This window comes from Aedes aegypti, chromosome 2 (assembly GCF_002204515.2).
Source record: "Aedes aegypti strain LVP_AGWG chromosome 2, AaegL5.0 Primary Assembly, whole genome shotgun sequence".
Taxonomy (NCBI): Eukaryota; Metazoa; Arthropoda; class Insecta; order Diptera; family Culicidae; genus Aedes; species Aedes aegypti.
In genome coordinates, this window is record NC_035108.1 from 419,686,043 (window position 1) to 419,704,310 (window position 18,268).

At 38.6% G+C, this 18,268-nt stretch overlaps 1 protein-coding gene across 2 annotated transcripts in view; it reads left to right on the forward strand.

The window, feature by feature from the left end:
• LOC110677026 (potassium voltage-gated channel protein Shaw-like) overlaps positions 1-18,268 on the forward strand; it is a 319,054-nt gene that overhangs the window by 255,708 nt on the left and 45,078 nt on the right. For both annotated transcript variants that reach the window (XM_021847454.1, XM_021847452.1), the window contains exon 9: positions 15,783-15,992. In XM_021847454.1, coding sequence (XP_021703146.1) covers positions 15,783-15,992 — 210 coding nt within the window. The remainder of the gene's footprint in view (positions 1-15,782; positions 15,993-18,268) is intronic.

Below are 18,268 nucleotides of genomic sequence, written 5' to 3' on the forward strand. Positions count from 1 at the left end.
GAAGATTCTTTCAAGAATTGCACCGAAGATTCCTTCAAGAAACCATACTGGGATTTTTTCAGGAATTGCGGGGATTTTTACTAGAATTTCTCCATAAATTCCTTCAGAAATTCCTTCTGTGATTCCTTCAGGGATTCTTTTAGGAATTTCTCCCGAGATTCCTTCTGAAATTTCTGCGGGGAATACTTTTGGAATCTTTCTAGAATTCTTCCGAGGATGAAATTTACTGGGGATTATTCCGAGAACTCCTCTGTGGATTTTTCTTAAGTTCCTCCGGGGATTCCTTCAAGATTTCCTCTGGGAATTCTTTCAGAAATTTCTTCGGGAATTCCTCCAGAACTACCACCGGTAATCCTCCAGGAATTCTTCCGGGGAGTCTTCCAGGAGTTTTTGCGGGCATTTCTTCAGGAATTCCTCCATTCATTCCTTCAGAAATTCTTTCTGGGAGAATTCCGTCAGGGATTCCTTCAGGAATTCCTCCGGGGAATCCTTCAGGAGTTCTTCCGGAGTTCTCTTTGGAAATTCCACCGGAGATTGCTTCAAGAACGCCTCCAGGGATTTCTTCAAAAATTTCATCTGGTTTCTTTCAGGAATTCCTCTGAGGATTCGTACAGGAATTCTCCCTGAGATTCCTTCAGAGTTTTCTCCTAGATTTTCTTCGGAGTTTTCTCTAAGAATATATCCAAGGATTCGCCCAACAAGAGGAATTCCTGTATGAGTTCTTAAAGGTGTTCCTGATGAAATTTCCCAGAAAAATTCTTGCAAAAATCCCTGGACAGGTTTCTTGCAAATTTTTCGAGAATTCTTTTGAAAATGGCTAAGGAGTATCGAATTAATTCATTTTTCAATGGTTTGCTGTTGAATTTCCTTGTGGTGTTTATTGTAGGAATTATTTAACTATGTACAGTAGAGTCGTGATGAATCTTTCCTACCAGTCCAATATGGGAATTCTACGGTTCCTCGAAAAAGTTGGAGTTGTTCGCGAAGATATAATTACAACTTTTTTTTTGTGAATTATGAAAAGAAAGGATTCGTGTAAAATAAATTAAAAAGTTCATTTAGTACTTCCAAGAATCTGTAACAGTTTCTAGAGAAGTTCTTACAGTAAGTTTTGAGAAACTCGTTGATGATCTGTAGAACTTTTATTAATACCGTCATCAAAAACTGTTTTTACCTGATGAATTTTTCAACGTACTTTTACAAATTACCTATGGTATTTGTGAAGAAAATATTGAAAAAACGTGCTCCGAGAAATAACTTTGGGAAACTTTGAAAGATACTACAGACATCTCTTTCGAAATAATTATGAAGAATATCCGCAAATACTGGAAGAGTTCTTCAACAGAATTATTGATTTAAATCACGTCGATTTTTTTTTAAGAAAATTCATATGATCGTCATAAGAAAATCTTAGAAAAATTACCTATTAGGGTAACCAATATATTTTGGACCCCTAGGGTACCCGTCCTATTATGGAGGACTTAAGCACGGTGTTGAAATTTAAATCGTATTTCAGTGTCTAAAACCTAAATATTGTAGTATTTTGCATTTTGAACTGTTAAAACTATCCTTTATCTGGAGTAAGGTAAAGTGAAAAAGCAAATTTTGGAATCAAACATACATTTTTTTAACATAAATCTGAAGCTCTTCCTCTGTCCTATTATTGCGGTATTTCGTCTTATTATTGCGGTAGTGCCGTCCTATTATTGCGGTATACCAAAAATCATAGATTTTATTACATTCAGTATACATTCAATGTCACACAATGTTTTAGCATTGAAATTATGCTCCCTCCATGTTAATGACACTGCACGGTACTGTCAGTTTGTGTGACTTTGGACGTATCTATAAAGAAAACTAATTAATTACTTTATGTCACGATTTGAAAACAAATCAACAGAATCGAATGATTTTCTGCCAGTTTCTTCTCCTCTTCCGTCGTAGCTGGACAATGTTAACGCAAATAGATAAGGTTCTTTCATCTAAGACCACTAGTCGCAATATAAGAAATGATTTTTTGACTCAAATATAACCACAATTTTGGTGCTTTTAAAAATATTTTTCACTAGTTTTCATCAATCCAAAATAAATTTCAAAAAAATGCTTCCTTGCAATCATCTTGTATTTTAGTTTTTCAACGCATTTTTGCCATGTTTTACGATTTTCAATCAGTTTACGTGATTTTTCGGTAAAACATTGTGTTTATTTGCAATATATTTGTAAAAAAAGAGCAACTACAGGGTAAAGATAAACAGATATCTTTTGTTTGACCAAATAAATGTATGAATGACACAAAATTATGTTACAAAATAGTACCCTAATAATATAATTAATGTTTCCAGCAATTACATTTAAAATGACTATAGAAATATCGGATGTTTGAATGTGATTTACAGATACCGCAATAATAGGCAAACAGCTATTTTTATTGTCCTATTATTGCGGTATATGCTATTTTTCAAAAATATAGAACTTTTATTCAAAATTCAATATCTATCATGTAACTACATCCATACTGAACTGATATACCCACTTCATATAATTGTTTTGGTTCTTAACTTAAAAATTCACGCTTATGAAAACCCGTCCGTAAATATAGGGACTGGTTAAAAATATAAGCTTTTATTGATGCATCATTCAAAACTGTTCTTCCATCGATCAAAATCGTTTAATTTTCAAAGCATATATCTGGCACAGCTTGGAAACACTATAAGCTTTCATCATCATCAATAATATCCATAGAAAATAGAGTTTTCGATTAATAATGAGTGTTTAATTCTAATACCGCAATAATAGGGAATACCGCAATAATGGGCAAATTACCCTATATATTTTGGACTCCCTGAGCCATTTTCCTGCAAATTTCCCAGTTTAACTCGAGAGACCAACTCAATTTGCATGCCATTTGGAAAGATAGGACTTTTCCGCACTTGCATCAGCCGTTTGTACATATAAAATGTGTTTATTTTATCTGAAATTAATTTTATTTAATTGGTGCATTCATGAAACCGTTACAACACGTTACACACAGAAATTGAAGCCGTCAGAAATTTTTCAAATGTAAACAAAAACTTTTTTCGAATTTCTGAACTAAAATCGTAGAGTTTCTTCGGTTTTCCATTGTCAATGGAATGATTAGACTATGGGCAAGCATATCATACAACCAGTGTCGTGGACTTTGTCGCCAAACGATAAAAAATGCCGACGGTCCAAAATATATACTTTGAGGGTCCAAAATGTATTGGTGTGTCCAAAATTATGAAAAACAGTGCTTCACAATTTAATTATTTTCGAAGGTTTTTTGATTCTACATGACCGTATAGGTATTTTTATCTCGTAGATGAAGTTTTTCTCTACATTTTGGCATGTTCTTTAACTTGGTTGCGCTGTGCAATTAATTTATTGGGGCAAACAACTAAAATAACTTCCTTAGGGGGTCCAAAATACGACCGTTACCCTAAAGCATCTTAGCATGAACTTCGTGAGAATTTGTTGAAATATTTCGAATGAATGAATGAATGAAAACTTCTTTAAGATTCAACCCGAAATTTCCTGGAAGGAAGAAAAAAAAAAACATTCCCAAAAAAAATCTTAAGGAAGTTCATAAGGATAATGATTTAAAATACGTATTATCTTTTTGAAAATCAAGCCTGCGCTGCGATTCGAGATAAACTGATCTTAAATGGAACTTTTGTCGCTTCAGTCAACTTGTCATCCATTTCCCGATATCCTAAGCCCGTTGTTGGAGTAACGCTGCACTGGGAATCTTCAAACAGATCTGAAGTTTTTGGAATGGAACTATTTTTTATAAATAAGCTAATCATTTGCAAAATCAGTTCGGTTTGTTACTCCGCCACGAGCAGACGTCTCCGTTGTTCTCTCCGCAAGTGATTGTCACCGTTTAGCCAATTCTTGGACCGAGTTTGAGGAATTTGTGATTGGTGTGGAAAAGTGTTATGAATCGGGGAGCATTTTATTATTCATACTTTGATGTTGTTGAAGTGCCGTTTTTCCTAAATGAAAATATGAATTTTCATGTTGCATCCGCGTGATTAGTTGTGAAGTAATTCAGCTTCAGCTTCTCCTCCGTTATTTTCAAAGTGTGAGTGAAAGTCAAACTGAACAGAATTCGAAAGAAGAAAAATTATTGTGTTAGTGATACGGCGAAAGTGAGAAGTGTGACGTGATGTTGCATCACGTTGTAGTGTAGGTGCAAAAACGAAGACGGCGAGCGCTCTCCTTGATAGGGAGGAATTGCAGACGAATCCGGTGAGTTTGTTCTGGTTTGAAAACTTTTTTTGCATATGTGTTGGTCTTTGCCAGCAGCAGCCTCCCTGTGAAATATGCGAGTGCAGTCATGAAAGCGGAGGATTTGCGTATGAGTTCGTTCCGTTAATTGAATTTGTTCGATCTGCTGATGTACGCTGAGCTCACTTTCAATGAAGTGCAGTGCGTACGCTTGCGATGCATGTATATTTTTATGCGTCCCAATTTCGATATTTCATCATCAGGAACATATGTCATGGATGAACTTTGGTTGAGCTACCCACAGGGCACAAGTGGATACACCATACATAATTTTTGCATCGCAAATACAGTGTTTAGTTGCCTCATGATAGTGTACAACTCAATATCTTCTCCCTTTCTCCTATATAATAACCACACACATTAGATCTTGGTATTTTCAGGTTTGCTGGGGCGTTTCATTTTATTTTTAATACTGAGCACAAGGTTATAGGGTTGCTGAACAATTGCTGATAACAGGTTAGCTACTACACGAATAGTTGCGTTCTCTCAAGATTTTCAGTTTGTTCTTTTATAATATATTCAATTATATTATATTATGTTATGTTATATTATACTGTATTATATTATGTTATATTTTATTATATTATATTATATTGTATTATTATGTTATATATAATGATGCATTTGTTGAATTTGATGTTCTGTAATCGCGAACATAATGTGATAAGTCATTCTATATTTCCTTAACATTCATTCAATAAACACAGGCCGATTGGAATCCTGGACTAAAGCAACAACAATAACTATGATCTTCGGTTTAATATTTTATGATAAGGTACCGCGGGGCAAGTGGGAACGAAAAAAACGATAGTTCAAACAAATCGTTCAATAACATTTTCAAAATGCAATATTTATCAAATCCAACAACATAATCATGTTTTGGCAACATATTTGCTGATGTGTGCATGAAACTAATCGAATCATTTCGAAATTGTGAAAACCTTGGAAGAAAGTTTTAGAATGAGCCATTGGACGCAGTTGCCTCGCTAAACGGAGTAAGTGGGACACATCCAGTTTCATGCGTCAATCCACATCAGTAAGTCAAGCATTACAATAACAGGATTGATAAGTCATAGATTTTTAATTTTAAGTACATATTTGATGTGCATAAGGGATCAACCATAAAATACGTTACGTTTTTGGAAGAAACCCTTTATTTAATAGTATGTTACCTCACATTTAATATTAACTGAAAATTCCTCAATAAAAGCGTAAAGAGGAATTAAACATGCTCAAAATATATCATTTATAAGTTGTTAATTAAAATGTAGCACATAAACAATCAATAATTGACGAAATTACAAATATGTTTTGTTATTATTTATATGCATGGCAGAAAACCACCTTATGGGATGGAATTGTTTTCCATCACTACTTAATTTGGTAGAAATAACAATTAAAGTTCAAAAAAAATAGAAAAGTAATCGTTATCATGATGCATTTCAAATTTCAGCTGTGTGTTTGTTCAATTCTGAAGTCGTATTTCAAAAATAAAAAATAAATTAAAAAATAAAGAATAATAACACTTTTTTTCTCCCTCTTATGCAATTACGTAATTTGAGGTTGATCTTTTTTATAAAAATCATTTGTTTGAATGTTTTAGTGCTACTCTCTAGGAAAATGTATGAAACGTGTACGAAAAGTTTTGATTCTGGATTTTGTTTTGATAGGTCCCACTTACCCCAGGTACAAATATATTTTGGGGTAAGATAGACCATCGAAAATTTCATATGAAATGAAAACAAAATACTGGTTTATCGTTAGCAGCTTGTAATAATACTAAAAATTATAGCTTACTGATGGAAATTCGATTTAAAACACATTTATTTTTTGCGAGTCAATGCAAGACGTGAAACGTGTCACTATTTATCATGCAAGTTGAAAATGGCGCTGAACTGACAACTGTTACATGAACCACTTGGTAATAAAAATAACAATATGTTTAGTACTAAATACATTCCTTGTCATTGTATCTTCAACTTTCTAGAAGAAAACCCCCATGAAAAACTTTTCCTAGTTGAGCTATGACGAAACGCCCCACTTACCCCGGATTCTCACTTGCCCCGGGGTACCTTACTGGAGTTATATAAGCTCAGAGCAAATTCTATTTACCTCTTATTTTCTTCCTTTTTTGAGATTTCCGCAGGTCGATGGAACAAAAGAAAAAAAAACATGCATACGTATTGCAGCCGCCTTGTATTATATTTTATTTCATTGCATAATACTGTTCATCATTACACTACATCGTATCATATTATATCGTATTAAATTGTTGTTTTGTTTTTATGTATTGTATTGTACTTTATATTTAATTATCAAATTCAATTTACATAGTGTGCAAGCTGAACCAGATATTCAACATCGCTCTCAGCGTTTGATTGACTTGCTTTTTCGTCTGTTCCAAGAAGCGATCCTGTACATAATCTATAAGTGAAGTTGTCAATTATATTTTACAGAACACTTAATACAAGCTTGAAACCCTGGAAGAAAGCAGCAGTGAAATCCTCTTGCAGGATTCTGAGACCAAATTATGGTTTTTATATATGATTCCATTTTTTTATATAGAATAAAAAATTGCATTGTGTTCACCATATTTTGTATAATGCCTTACTTTAACGTCATTTACAGTATTATGTTCTACTATACATATAAAATTTAACCACAATTCTATATAACATATAATAGGAAGAAAGAGAGCATCATGGCATGAAATGGCAACTAGACAATGACGTGGAGTGACAATCGAAATCAGGAGAGAGTTTGTTGGCTATTCGCTTTTATTCCCTTATCTCCAACAGTAGCAGTGGAATCGATTCCTTTATTTATGACAAATATATTTATAATCAATAACAACAAACATTACACTGCCTCAATGTTTATATCATGCAACTTTTTTGTTTTAGGCGCGCAAATTCCTTACTTATATCCTTACTTATATTTGGATTATTATCATATTCCATTAGTTCAACTTTCAGCAGCATCATGGAGTCTACATACCTGAGATACTAACTTAATCATTGCTATTTATCTTTCAGCATCTCAATGTATTTTGGAGTGTACTTCATGAGGTTGAAATCATCATATCCATTTAATTAATTTAATTTGATCATCTATATTATTGATATATGAACATAATTACCATATTTATACATTCCATTGTATTTATTTCACATGTTGGGAATTTGGAGGGTGCATCAGGGCATCATTGAAGTTGCAGCTGGACGATGGAGTGGAGTGCCAACCGGAGTCTAGGAGAATGCGCCGTAACATCCTTGTAGATGGGTGCATATCTCTAACAGTTGCAATGGATTTGACGCGCCCTTCTTATAACAAACCATCTCGTGGAAAGCTGGACAAGCACTGCGATTCTCATTATTATATTTGTTGGATTATACTGTTGGAAGGAGATTCTCTTTTTCCCGCGGGTTCGCGTAAGTGTCTCTGCTTACGGGTCCGCCTCACCCCCTTTTGGCCCTTCATACAACGGTATTATGAAATCAAATTAATAATAAAAATTGACTGTGCTATCCTGTGGAACCGCATGCAGAGCAAGACTCAAGCTAGGGATGATGGCTATCAGAAGGCCGGCTCCAAAGGCACGTTCCCCACCAGTTGGGAGATTTGTGCCATCGCCATATTTGAGCCTATTTCATCATCTACCCGATGGGAGAGGAAAGGGAAGGGAAAGATGGGAGGAAATAGGAGTGGGGTCCCTTGAAGAGGGAAGATCGCATAAGCGAAATGAGAGCATGTAGCTCCATACCACAATGGGTTCGAACAGCGCCCTAAAAAGGGCACTGCAAAACGCATGAGCGTAAAGAGAGCCTATAGTTCATTACCACAGCGGGTTAAGAATAACAGGATGTCCTGAAGATTCAGGCTTCTGTATTCAGTTTCACTTAATAAGTGTTTACCAAGTAATTGGAATCGCATTTGCGCAAAAACTGGACAGTTACATATCAGGTGATACGAAGTTCCATAATCGGAGTCACAACTATCACACACAAATGAGTCAGCACGCTGAATATTTGCCATGTGATAGTTGAGTCGGCAGTGGCCTGTCAACGCTCTGACCAAGAGACTGCAATTCTGCTTTGACAGATTTGTTAAATACTTCGCCACCTTTGGAGATGGCTCAGTAATATACAATTTTGTTTGACGACACGACTCCAAACTATTCCAATATTGCTTGTGCTGAGTTGCCGCCCAAGAGTTTATCTGAAGCTTCACCCAGCACTTCGAAATTGGAATAGCCGGCTCAGGGCCAATGAAGTCATGTGATGCTCCATCGCGAGCTAGCTCATCAGCCAATTCATTTCCAGCGATGGAAGAATGGCCAGGTACCCATACAAGGTTTACAGAGTTGACTGAATTCAGTTCCTCAATTTGAGTTCGACATGCGATAACAAGCTTCGACCTTGAGTTGGCCGAAGCGAGAGCTTTTATAGCAGCCTGACTATCTGAACAGAAGTATATGACTTTACCCATTACGCGCTGTTGAAGTGCTGATTGCACTCCACACATAAGAGCAAATATTTCCGCCTGAAAAACGGTGCAGTTTCTACCAAGTGAGTAAAACTGATTCAGCCTTAGCTCACGAGAATATACTCCTGCACCAGCTCTACCTTCAAGAAGGGAGCCATCAGTGTAACATACTATATTGTTTGATATACTTCTTTCCAAATAGCCAGACGTCCACTCTTCCCGTGAAGGGAATTGTGTGGTAAATGTCCTTTAAGGAAAGTGACAAGCAATTGTGAGATCACTTGGAGCAAGGACAATTTTGTCCCAATTCACCAAAAGTGGAAACAACGAAGTGTGTGTAGATCTACGATTCACTGGATTTTTCTCCAGTAGATCCAGTACCCATAAACGGTAAGAGCAAGAAAGTGCTTCTTGTTTAAGATATATGTGTAGTGGCGCAACGTCGAAAAGGGCCTCGAGCGCTGCTGTGGGAGTTGTAGAGAACGCACCAGACATCGCCATCAAGCACATCCTTTGGAGATGGCCCAATTTTGATTGGATTGTTCTCACTTCGCCCTTTTGCCACCACACAAGACATCCATATGCCAATATTGGTCGAACAACTGTTGTGTAAATCCATTTGATATATTTGGGTTTGAGGCCCCAAGTTTTACCAAAGGTTCGCCGGCATTGACCGAAGGCCATACAAGCTTTTTTGACTCTGAAATCAATGTGAGCTGTCCATAAAAGTTTGGAATCTAGAATGACTCCGACATACTTTACTTGATCGGTCACATTAATCTCAGTGCCAAAAAGACGTAAAGGTCGAATTCCATCGCGGTTTCGTCTTTCCGTAAACAGAACAATAGATGTTTTATTCGGGTTAACCGAAAGGCCATATTGGCGACACCAACTCTCGACTACCTGAAGAGCACTTTGCATCAGGTCGAATAGGGTGCTTATGCACATACCAACTATCAGAGCTAGATAGTCGTCGGCAAATCCATAAGTTGGAAAATCGCAATTATTGAGTTGCCTCAATAGCGTATCTGCTACGAGATTCCACAAAAGTGGTGACAAGACTCCCCCTTGGGGGCATCCGCAAACACTCAATTTTCGAATCGCTGCTTGACGCAATGTCGAGAAGAGATGTCGGTTTTTGAGCATTTGATGAATCCAATTGGTAATCATTGTAGGTAGCCCATGGTTTCGTGCGGCTTCCAATATGGCATCGAAAGACACGTTATCAAAGGCACCCTCAATATCCAAGAAAACACCCAAGCACGATTGCTTCTGAGCGAATGCTTTCTCGATATCGTATACAACTTTGTGTAAAAGAGTCACAGTGGACTTTCCAGATTGGTAAGCATGTTGATTCACATGAAGAGGCATGTTTGCCAAATAAACATCACGGATGTGATGATCGATAATGCGTTCCAGACATTTCAGAAGAAAAGAGTTCAGACTGATTGGTCTAAAACTCTTCGCTTCCTCATACGACGCACGTCCTCCTTTTGGGATAAACTTTACAGTAATATCACGCCAGGATTTGGGAATGTACCCGGTAGCAAAACTGCTTACAAGTAGCTTTTTCAAAACATGTTTGATAAACTCAAACCCCTTTTGGAGCAGAACAGGATAAATCCCATCCGCTCCTGGAGATTTGAAAGGAGCAAAACTATTAAGTGCCCATTGAATCGATTCAGTAGTTACGATACTGCGAGCCGAGGCCAGAGACTCGTAACTACATGAAAAGACATTTGGTTCATCCGTAGATGCTATGTCCACACATCCGGGGAAGTGTGTATTGAATAAATATTCTAAAACTTCTTCATCGGAAGAAGTAAAGTTACCATTAGGTAAGCGAATTTCGTTCACTTGGAAATCCTTAGATTTTGCAAGGATTTTGTTCAGCCGACTGACTTCACTCAAACTGGAAACATTTGTACAAAGGTTTTTCCAGCCGGATCGTTCAGCAGAACGAAGAGCCTTCTTGTAAGCCTTGCGAGCTGACTTGAACGACTCTGATCCAGCTGAACGGCGTCTGTTCCAACTCCTTCTACATTGTTTCCTGAGTCTAGTCAGATCGGAATTCCACCATGGGGTCCCTCTTGTAGTCTTTACAGACCGCAGAGGACATGCTTCGTCAAAAGCTTCCATAATGTAGGATGTTGTAGTATCAACGGCATCATCCAGATCACTTGGATTTTCAATGGACGGAGAATATCCATGAAATTTGGTCGCAACCAATTCAATGTAGAGTTCCCAGTTTGTTGACCGGGGATTCCTAAAACGCAAAGTCTGCGCAGTTACATTTGAATGTTCAAAGAAGATGTAGCGATGATCAGATAATGATTCCTCATCTGATACATGCCAATTCGTCAACTCGTGACTGATTCTATTCGAGCAGAGCGTTATGTCTAACACTTCTTCTCTATTAGAAACCATGAAGGTTGGGCGATTGCCTATGTTAAGTAATCCAAGGTCTGTACTACTTAAGTATTCCATCAGACTGGAGCCTCTCAAATTGATATCCGAGCTGCCCCAGATGATGTGATGAGCATTGGCATCACTGCCCACAATCAGCGGAAGGCCTTTTGTTACGCAGTGTACGACAACTCGTTTGAAGTCATCCGTTGGGGATGGTTCATCATGTGGTAAATATACCGAACAATAGACGTATTTCCTGTTGAGGTCACCAACAGAAACATCGATTGTGACAGCACATACATCTCTGGTAGTTAACTCAGAAATGAGTGTAGCAACGATTGCTTTATTAACGAGCACGCATGCGCGGGGCATGGAGCGCGAGTTTGTCATTTCAAGTTTGCTGAAAGTAGCAAAAACTGGGTCCATAAGGTTACCTAGATAGAAGTTCCCTCTACGAAAGTAGGGTTCTTGAACTAGCGCCACTTGGGCTGCACCATTTTGCATGAGTCTGCAAAGATTGATCGTTGCTGTTCTTTTATGCTGAAGATTGATCTGAGCTAACCTAACCGTAGCCACTACCCAAACTAGGCAGGATTAAGCTTTTTGCAATCTCAGCACGAAAAAGACCAGCAACGAAAAAACCAGATCGGTATCTATTTAAAGTCGCCAAAGGCGAAAGAGCACAGAATACACTGTGTAAAACGCATAATGCGAATCCATATAGGTGATACTTTAAATTAAAGGTCAACATATTCATAATCCCACCCTTATTAAGCCTCAAGATAGAGACTGAAGAAGGGCAGCCGATTATCTCGGAGAAACACAAGGTCACCTGCACCATTGCTCCGGGTAGCACAGGAAGGACTCAATACTGTGGAGGGCGCCCTGGTACCCCACAGGCTCCGTTTGCGGTTAGGTTTTATTTAGACCCCCCTAACCATTCATTCTTAGGCACGGTACGCATCACACCATAAATTAGGGGTCACCTGTGAGGTGGACTTTTACCACCGGAACAGGCAGTCCGTAGTGTTAATTCTTAGCCAGTTGAAACAACCGCTACCGACACTACGCGGCTATCTAGGCTGCTCGGGAAAAGGAGGTTAATATTGATGATTAACTCCTGACGTGCCCAAGCAGCCTTCTTATAACAAACCATCTCGTGGAAAGCTGGACAAGCACTGCGATTCTCATTATTATATTTGTTGGATTATACTGTTGGAAGGAGATTCTCTTTTTCCCGCGGGTTTCGCGTAAGTGTCTCTGCTTACGGGTCCGCCTCACCCCCTTTTGGCCCTTCATACAACGGTATTATGAAATCAAATTAATAATAAAAATTGACTGTGCTATCCTGTGGAACCGCATGCAGAGCAAGACTCAAGCTAGGGATGATGGCTATCTACATTAGAGTGGTTCAAAAAATCGTTTTTGCTCCACACCGCTCATTCGATTCTAAATCAAATTCTGAGTGCACTCCCAAAATTTGAGCGCATTTGGATGAAAACTGAGACTGCACAGGCCCTTTGAAGTTTATATGGGAATTACTATGGGAAAAGCAAGCAATTCATTCAATCGGTCATAGAGTTAACCCATGTGCTCTTGGGGATTAGAACTATGTTGATGCTGTGAGATACAATAATCAGCTACAACTTTACCGAAGACAGTTTTTAAATCGGACGCCTCAGTAATTAGTTATTGATTTTTGAATGAATTGTAAAACTTTGGCTATAATAATTGGGCTGTTCTGCAGGCATCACTGGATATATGCAGTAAAACATAGTAGCCATGATTTGTGCATGCTATGTTTCGCGCCAGGTGCAGCAATGTTGCCTGTTCAGAAGTTAAATGAGCACTGCTGAAGAATTTGTGACTGGATATAAATCAATAACAAATTACTGAGGCGTCCGATTTGAAAACGGTCTTCGGCAAAGTTGTAGCTGATGAATGTATCTCACAGTATCAACGTAGCTCTAATCCCCAAGATCACATGGGCAAACACTATGACCGATTGAATAAATTGGTCGCTTTTCTCATAGTAAATCCCAAATAAACTTTAAAGGGCTTGTGCAGTCTCAGTTTTCATCCAATTGAGCTCAAATTTTGGGAGGACACTCAGAATTTGATCAAGAATCGAATGAGTGGTGTGGAGCAAAAACGATTTTTTGAACCACTCTAATTTACATACATACATACATACATACATACATTATCTTTTTGAAAATTTCTTGGAACCCCTCATTTACATATGATTTGGTTAACAGTCCTTGAAAATTTTGTGGAAGTATCTTACAACAAATATTTAAAATTTATAAATTATTAAATATTTTTGAACGGTAAACGATATTCTGCCAAAATTTTTCATGAGTAGCAGAAACAAATATTGGAAAATCCTTATCTTGCTTCAGGGAGCATGAATTGAAAGCTTGTGAAGAAGTGTGGAAAAACAACTCTAGGAATGCGTGAACAATTCCAGATAAAATGCATGAAGTGAAAACCATTGAAATTTGTGTATGGAATCCGGGTGGGGACACTTCCTACCATAATAATTATGGTAGGAAGTGTCCCCACCCGGAATTATTACTGTGAGAGTGCCTTAACACCAAAATAAGAAATTTATGGGATATGTGATTATTTTGACGAATCCCTGTTGATCCCTGAAACCAGAACACATGTTTCAGAGTGAATCGTGTGTACTGGTTCTTAGAATTTTTATTCATCCCTAGGAAAAATTTTTATGCTACGCAAATGCAAGCGAACCCTTTATGATTATGCGTAGCAAAGTATTTGATTAAAACTCCGCTTTGTAATCGTGATCGCAGAATAAAATTTTCTGCTAATGAAGGTCCCTTCCTGAGTCAATAATGTATTTTGAAACAGCATTGTGATAATGCACACTGTTTCCAACGGTTAAGCGTAAATATATTCAAATTTATTGTTATCCTCTTCTTCTTGGCATTACGTCCTCACTGGGACAGAGACTGCTTCTCAGCTTAGTATTCTGAGAGTACTTCCACATTTATTACTTGAGAGCTTTCTTTGCCGAAGATGCAACTTTTGCATTTGAATATCGTGTGGTAGGTACGATGACACTCTATGTCCAGGAAAGTCAAGGAAATTTCCATTACGAAAAGATCCTGGATCGACCGGGAATCGAACTCAGCCACCTTCAGCATGGCTTTGCTTTATAGCCGCAGACTCTAACCACTTGGCTAAGGAAGGCCCCAAATTCATCGTTATCAGGGAAGCATAATTTATTTCCCATCCTTTCTAATCTGCATAATTATTTTTTTCTTCAGCTGTTTATTCAGTACCAACATTCGAATAATTCAACCCGTTGACTTTCTTCTCCGACAGATGGGAAATTCCATGAGCTGAACCCAGAAAGCAGATAGCGCTCATTATTCTTTGTTTGAATTGTCATCATCCCTTCCAACGTGGGCAGCGTTCTCCAATTTCTCATGATTAAGAGTTAGGTTAGATATAGTATCATTTTGTTCAAAGAATGAAAAACCAAACAGGTATCAATTTTCACTACGTTGTGGTCAATATTATTGACCTTCAAATTTGTCTTGGAAAGAATATGATATTTGACACGACAAGGAAACGCTCAAAGCATCGAATTCAAACCCTCAAGATAACAGATTAAAGCCCCGACAGCTTGTCTTTGAGCACAGACAAGCAGCAAGTGGTGTGAAAGCTTCACATGGGCTAAAACAATTAAATTCTCGTCAAGTGGTGTTCTGCTTTTCTCTCTGCCTTAAGATACCTCATACTGTTTCTCATGATTGATTACACACTTCACGCTCCGATAATTTTACCTTGAAAGCACTTAACTGAGCATCAATCATAGCATAACACGCTAGTTACAAGAATCACTTCTGCTCAACCCCTTTTCGTCCAATACGTCTCTCCTGACCAAAATTTCATCAAACAAAGCTGCACTATGGGACAGAAACCGACATCGGCAGGCCAAAAACTCTAGTACCCGGGATATGCGCCCTAGGGGCTTGATGTTTTCGTCAAATTATCTTAAGCGAACCAGAGCTTAATTTTGACGACATCGATTTTGATCAAAAAACTTGCCATTTGGCTGATCAATTCTATCTAATATAAGCGTCCTAGCCAAAACTTTTACATTGCAACGTTACTGACAATTATTCCGAAGACCAATGAAATATTGATTAATAAAGGAAAAATATACCGTGATGCATCAATAGCCGGACACTTAAGACGAAATAAATTTATTTATTTTTACTTTAATTTTTAAAGACTTGAAACATTTGTTTCCATTTTAAACAGCTTTCCTTCGGAATTAATCAAATTCTTTTTTCATAACGAATTTTGTCCCATAGTGAGCTTCCTCCCTTTGAAACCGAAGAGCCCATTCATTTATCTTCCAGACACCCAGCTCCATTTATTGATACACACTGGCGGACAGCTCTTCACATTATCCACATTACCTCCCATCACTCACAGGATTGACACGTTGACCGAAGCTCTTACCTTGATGTTTTTTTTCTTTTTCTTTTATTTTTCTTCCACCTCCACCCACCGAAAAAACAAAACACGCCCCCCATTCGCAGGATAATCCGGACAACCAGTTCAAAAGCATACCGCTCGGGCTATGGTGGGCCATTGTCACGATGACCACCGTCGGCTACGGGGACATGGCACCGAAAACCTACGTCGGCATGTTCGTTGGAGCGCTTTGTGCTTTGGCCGGTGTGCTGACGATTGCACTTCCCGTTCCCGTCATTGTCAGCAACTTTTCCATGTTTTACTCCCATACCCAGGTAAGTGGACGCGGGGCGAAGCAAAACAAAGGATGGTGACTCGGTTTGGATTTAGTGTGGGGAGGGAGGGGGAGTTTCGTGTTTTACGACAAAGTTTAATGTTTATTTTCGTTGATTTAAGGTAATGCTTGCGAAATAATCGTGAAGTCGATATGAGCAAAGCAGTTACATTCAACTATGAAAAGAAAGAGAATTCATATTTTTAAATAAAAGATCATGGATGATGATGAAATTAGATAATGCAATTAGGAAAATAAATTTTGAGAGTAAGAAGGATAACGCTGTTTTAAAGGTCTGAGTTATCAAGTTTGCTTCGCAATCGCTACTGTGGATTTGAGATTTCTTAACTTGGGATTCCTCTGAGCATTTGTTAACTATAAAACCAGCGAAATAGTATTTGATTCTACATCCGACAGTTTCGGTTTCTATCGAACCGATTTCAGTATGCTTCAAATCCTGATTAGGATTTGCATCATATTTTGGGCAGGATTTGCTTCAAATCCTGAGCAGAATTTGGTCCAAATCCTGAGCAGAATTTGGTCCAAATCTTGGGCAATATTTGCTGTAAATCCTAAGCAGCCTGAGCAGGATTTGATCCAAATTCTGAGTAGGATTTGCTCCAAATCCTGAGTAGGATTTGCTCCAAATCCTTAGCAGGATTTGGAGCAAATCCTTCACAGGCTTTGGAGCTAATCCTGCTCAGCATTTCGAGCAAATCCTGCTCAGGATTTTGAGCAAATCCTGTTCAGTGGAGTAAATCCTTCACAGGATTTGGATCTAATCCAGCTCATCATTTCGAGCAAATGCTCAGGATTTGGAGCAAATCCTGCTCAAGATTTGGAGTAAATACTGCTCCGGATTTGGAGTAAATCCTGCTCAGGATCTGCAGCACATACTGCTCAGAATATGGAACAAATCTTGCTCAGAATTTGTAGCAAATCCTACTCAGGATTTCGAGCGATTTCTGCTCAGGATTTTAAGCAAATCCTGCGCAGGATTTGTAGCAAATCCTGCTCAGGATTTGGAGCAAATCCTGCTCAGAATATGGAGCAAATCTTGCTCAGAGTTTGGAGCAAATCCTACTCAGGATTTCGAGCAATTCCTGCTCAGGATTTGAAGCAAATCCTGCTTAGGATTTGGAGCAAATCCTGCTCAGGATTTGGAGCAAATCCTGCTCAGGATTTGGAGCAAATCCTGCTCAGGATTTGGAGCAAATCCTGCTCAGGATTTGGAGCAAATCCTGCTCAGGATTTGGAGCAAATCCTTTACAGGGTTTGGATCCAGTCCAGCTCAGCATTTCGAGCAAATCCTGCTAAGGATTTGGAGCCAATCCTTATCAGGATTTGGAGCAAATCCTTATCAGGATTTGGAGCAAATCCGGCTCAGGATTTGGAGCAAATCCTGCTTAGGATTTGGAGCAAATCCTTATCAGGATTTGGAGCAAATCCTGCTCAGGATTTGGAGCACATCCTGCTCAGAATATGGAGCAAATCTTGCTCAGAGTTTGGAGCAAATCCTACTCAGGATTTCGAGCAATTCCTGCTCAGGATTTGAAGCAAATCCTGCTTAGGATTTGGAGCAAATCCTGCTCAGGATTTGGAGCAAATCCTGCTCAGGATTTGGAGCAAATCCTGCTCAGGATTTGGAGCAAATCCTGCTCAGGATTTGGAGCAAATCCTGCTCAGGATTTGGAGCAAATCCTTTACAGGGTTTGGATCCAATCCAGCTCAGCATTTCGAGCAAATCCTGCTAAGGATTTGGAGCCAATCCTTATCAGGATTTGGAGCAAATCCTTATCAGGATTTGGAGCAAATCCTGCTCAGGATTTGGAGCAAATCCTGCTTAGGATTTGGAGCAAATCCTTATCAGGATTTGGAGCAAATCCTGCTCAGGATTTGGAGCAAATCCTGCTCAGGATTCAAAGCAAATCCTGCTCAGAATTCGGAGCAAATCCTGCTCAGAATTTGGAGCAAATCCTTCACAGGGTTTGGAGCTAATCCAGCTCAGCATTTCGAGCAAATTCTGCTCAGAATTCGGAGCAAATCCTGCTCAGAATTCGGAGCAAATCCTTCACAGGGTTTGGAGCAAATACTGCTCCGGATTTGGAGCAAAACCTGCTCAGGATCTGCAGCACATCCTGCTCAGAATATGAAGCAAATCCTGCCCAGGATTTGGAGCAAATCCTGCTCAGGATTTGGAACAAATCCTGCTCAGGATTTGGAGCAAATCCTGCTCAGGATTCGGAGTGAATCCTTCTCAGGATATGGAGCAAATTT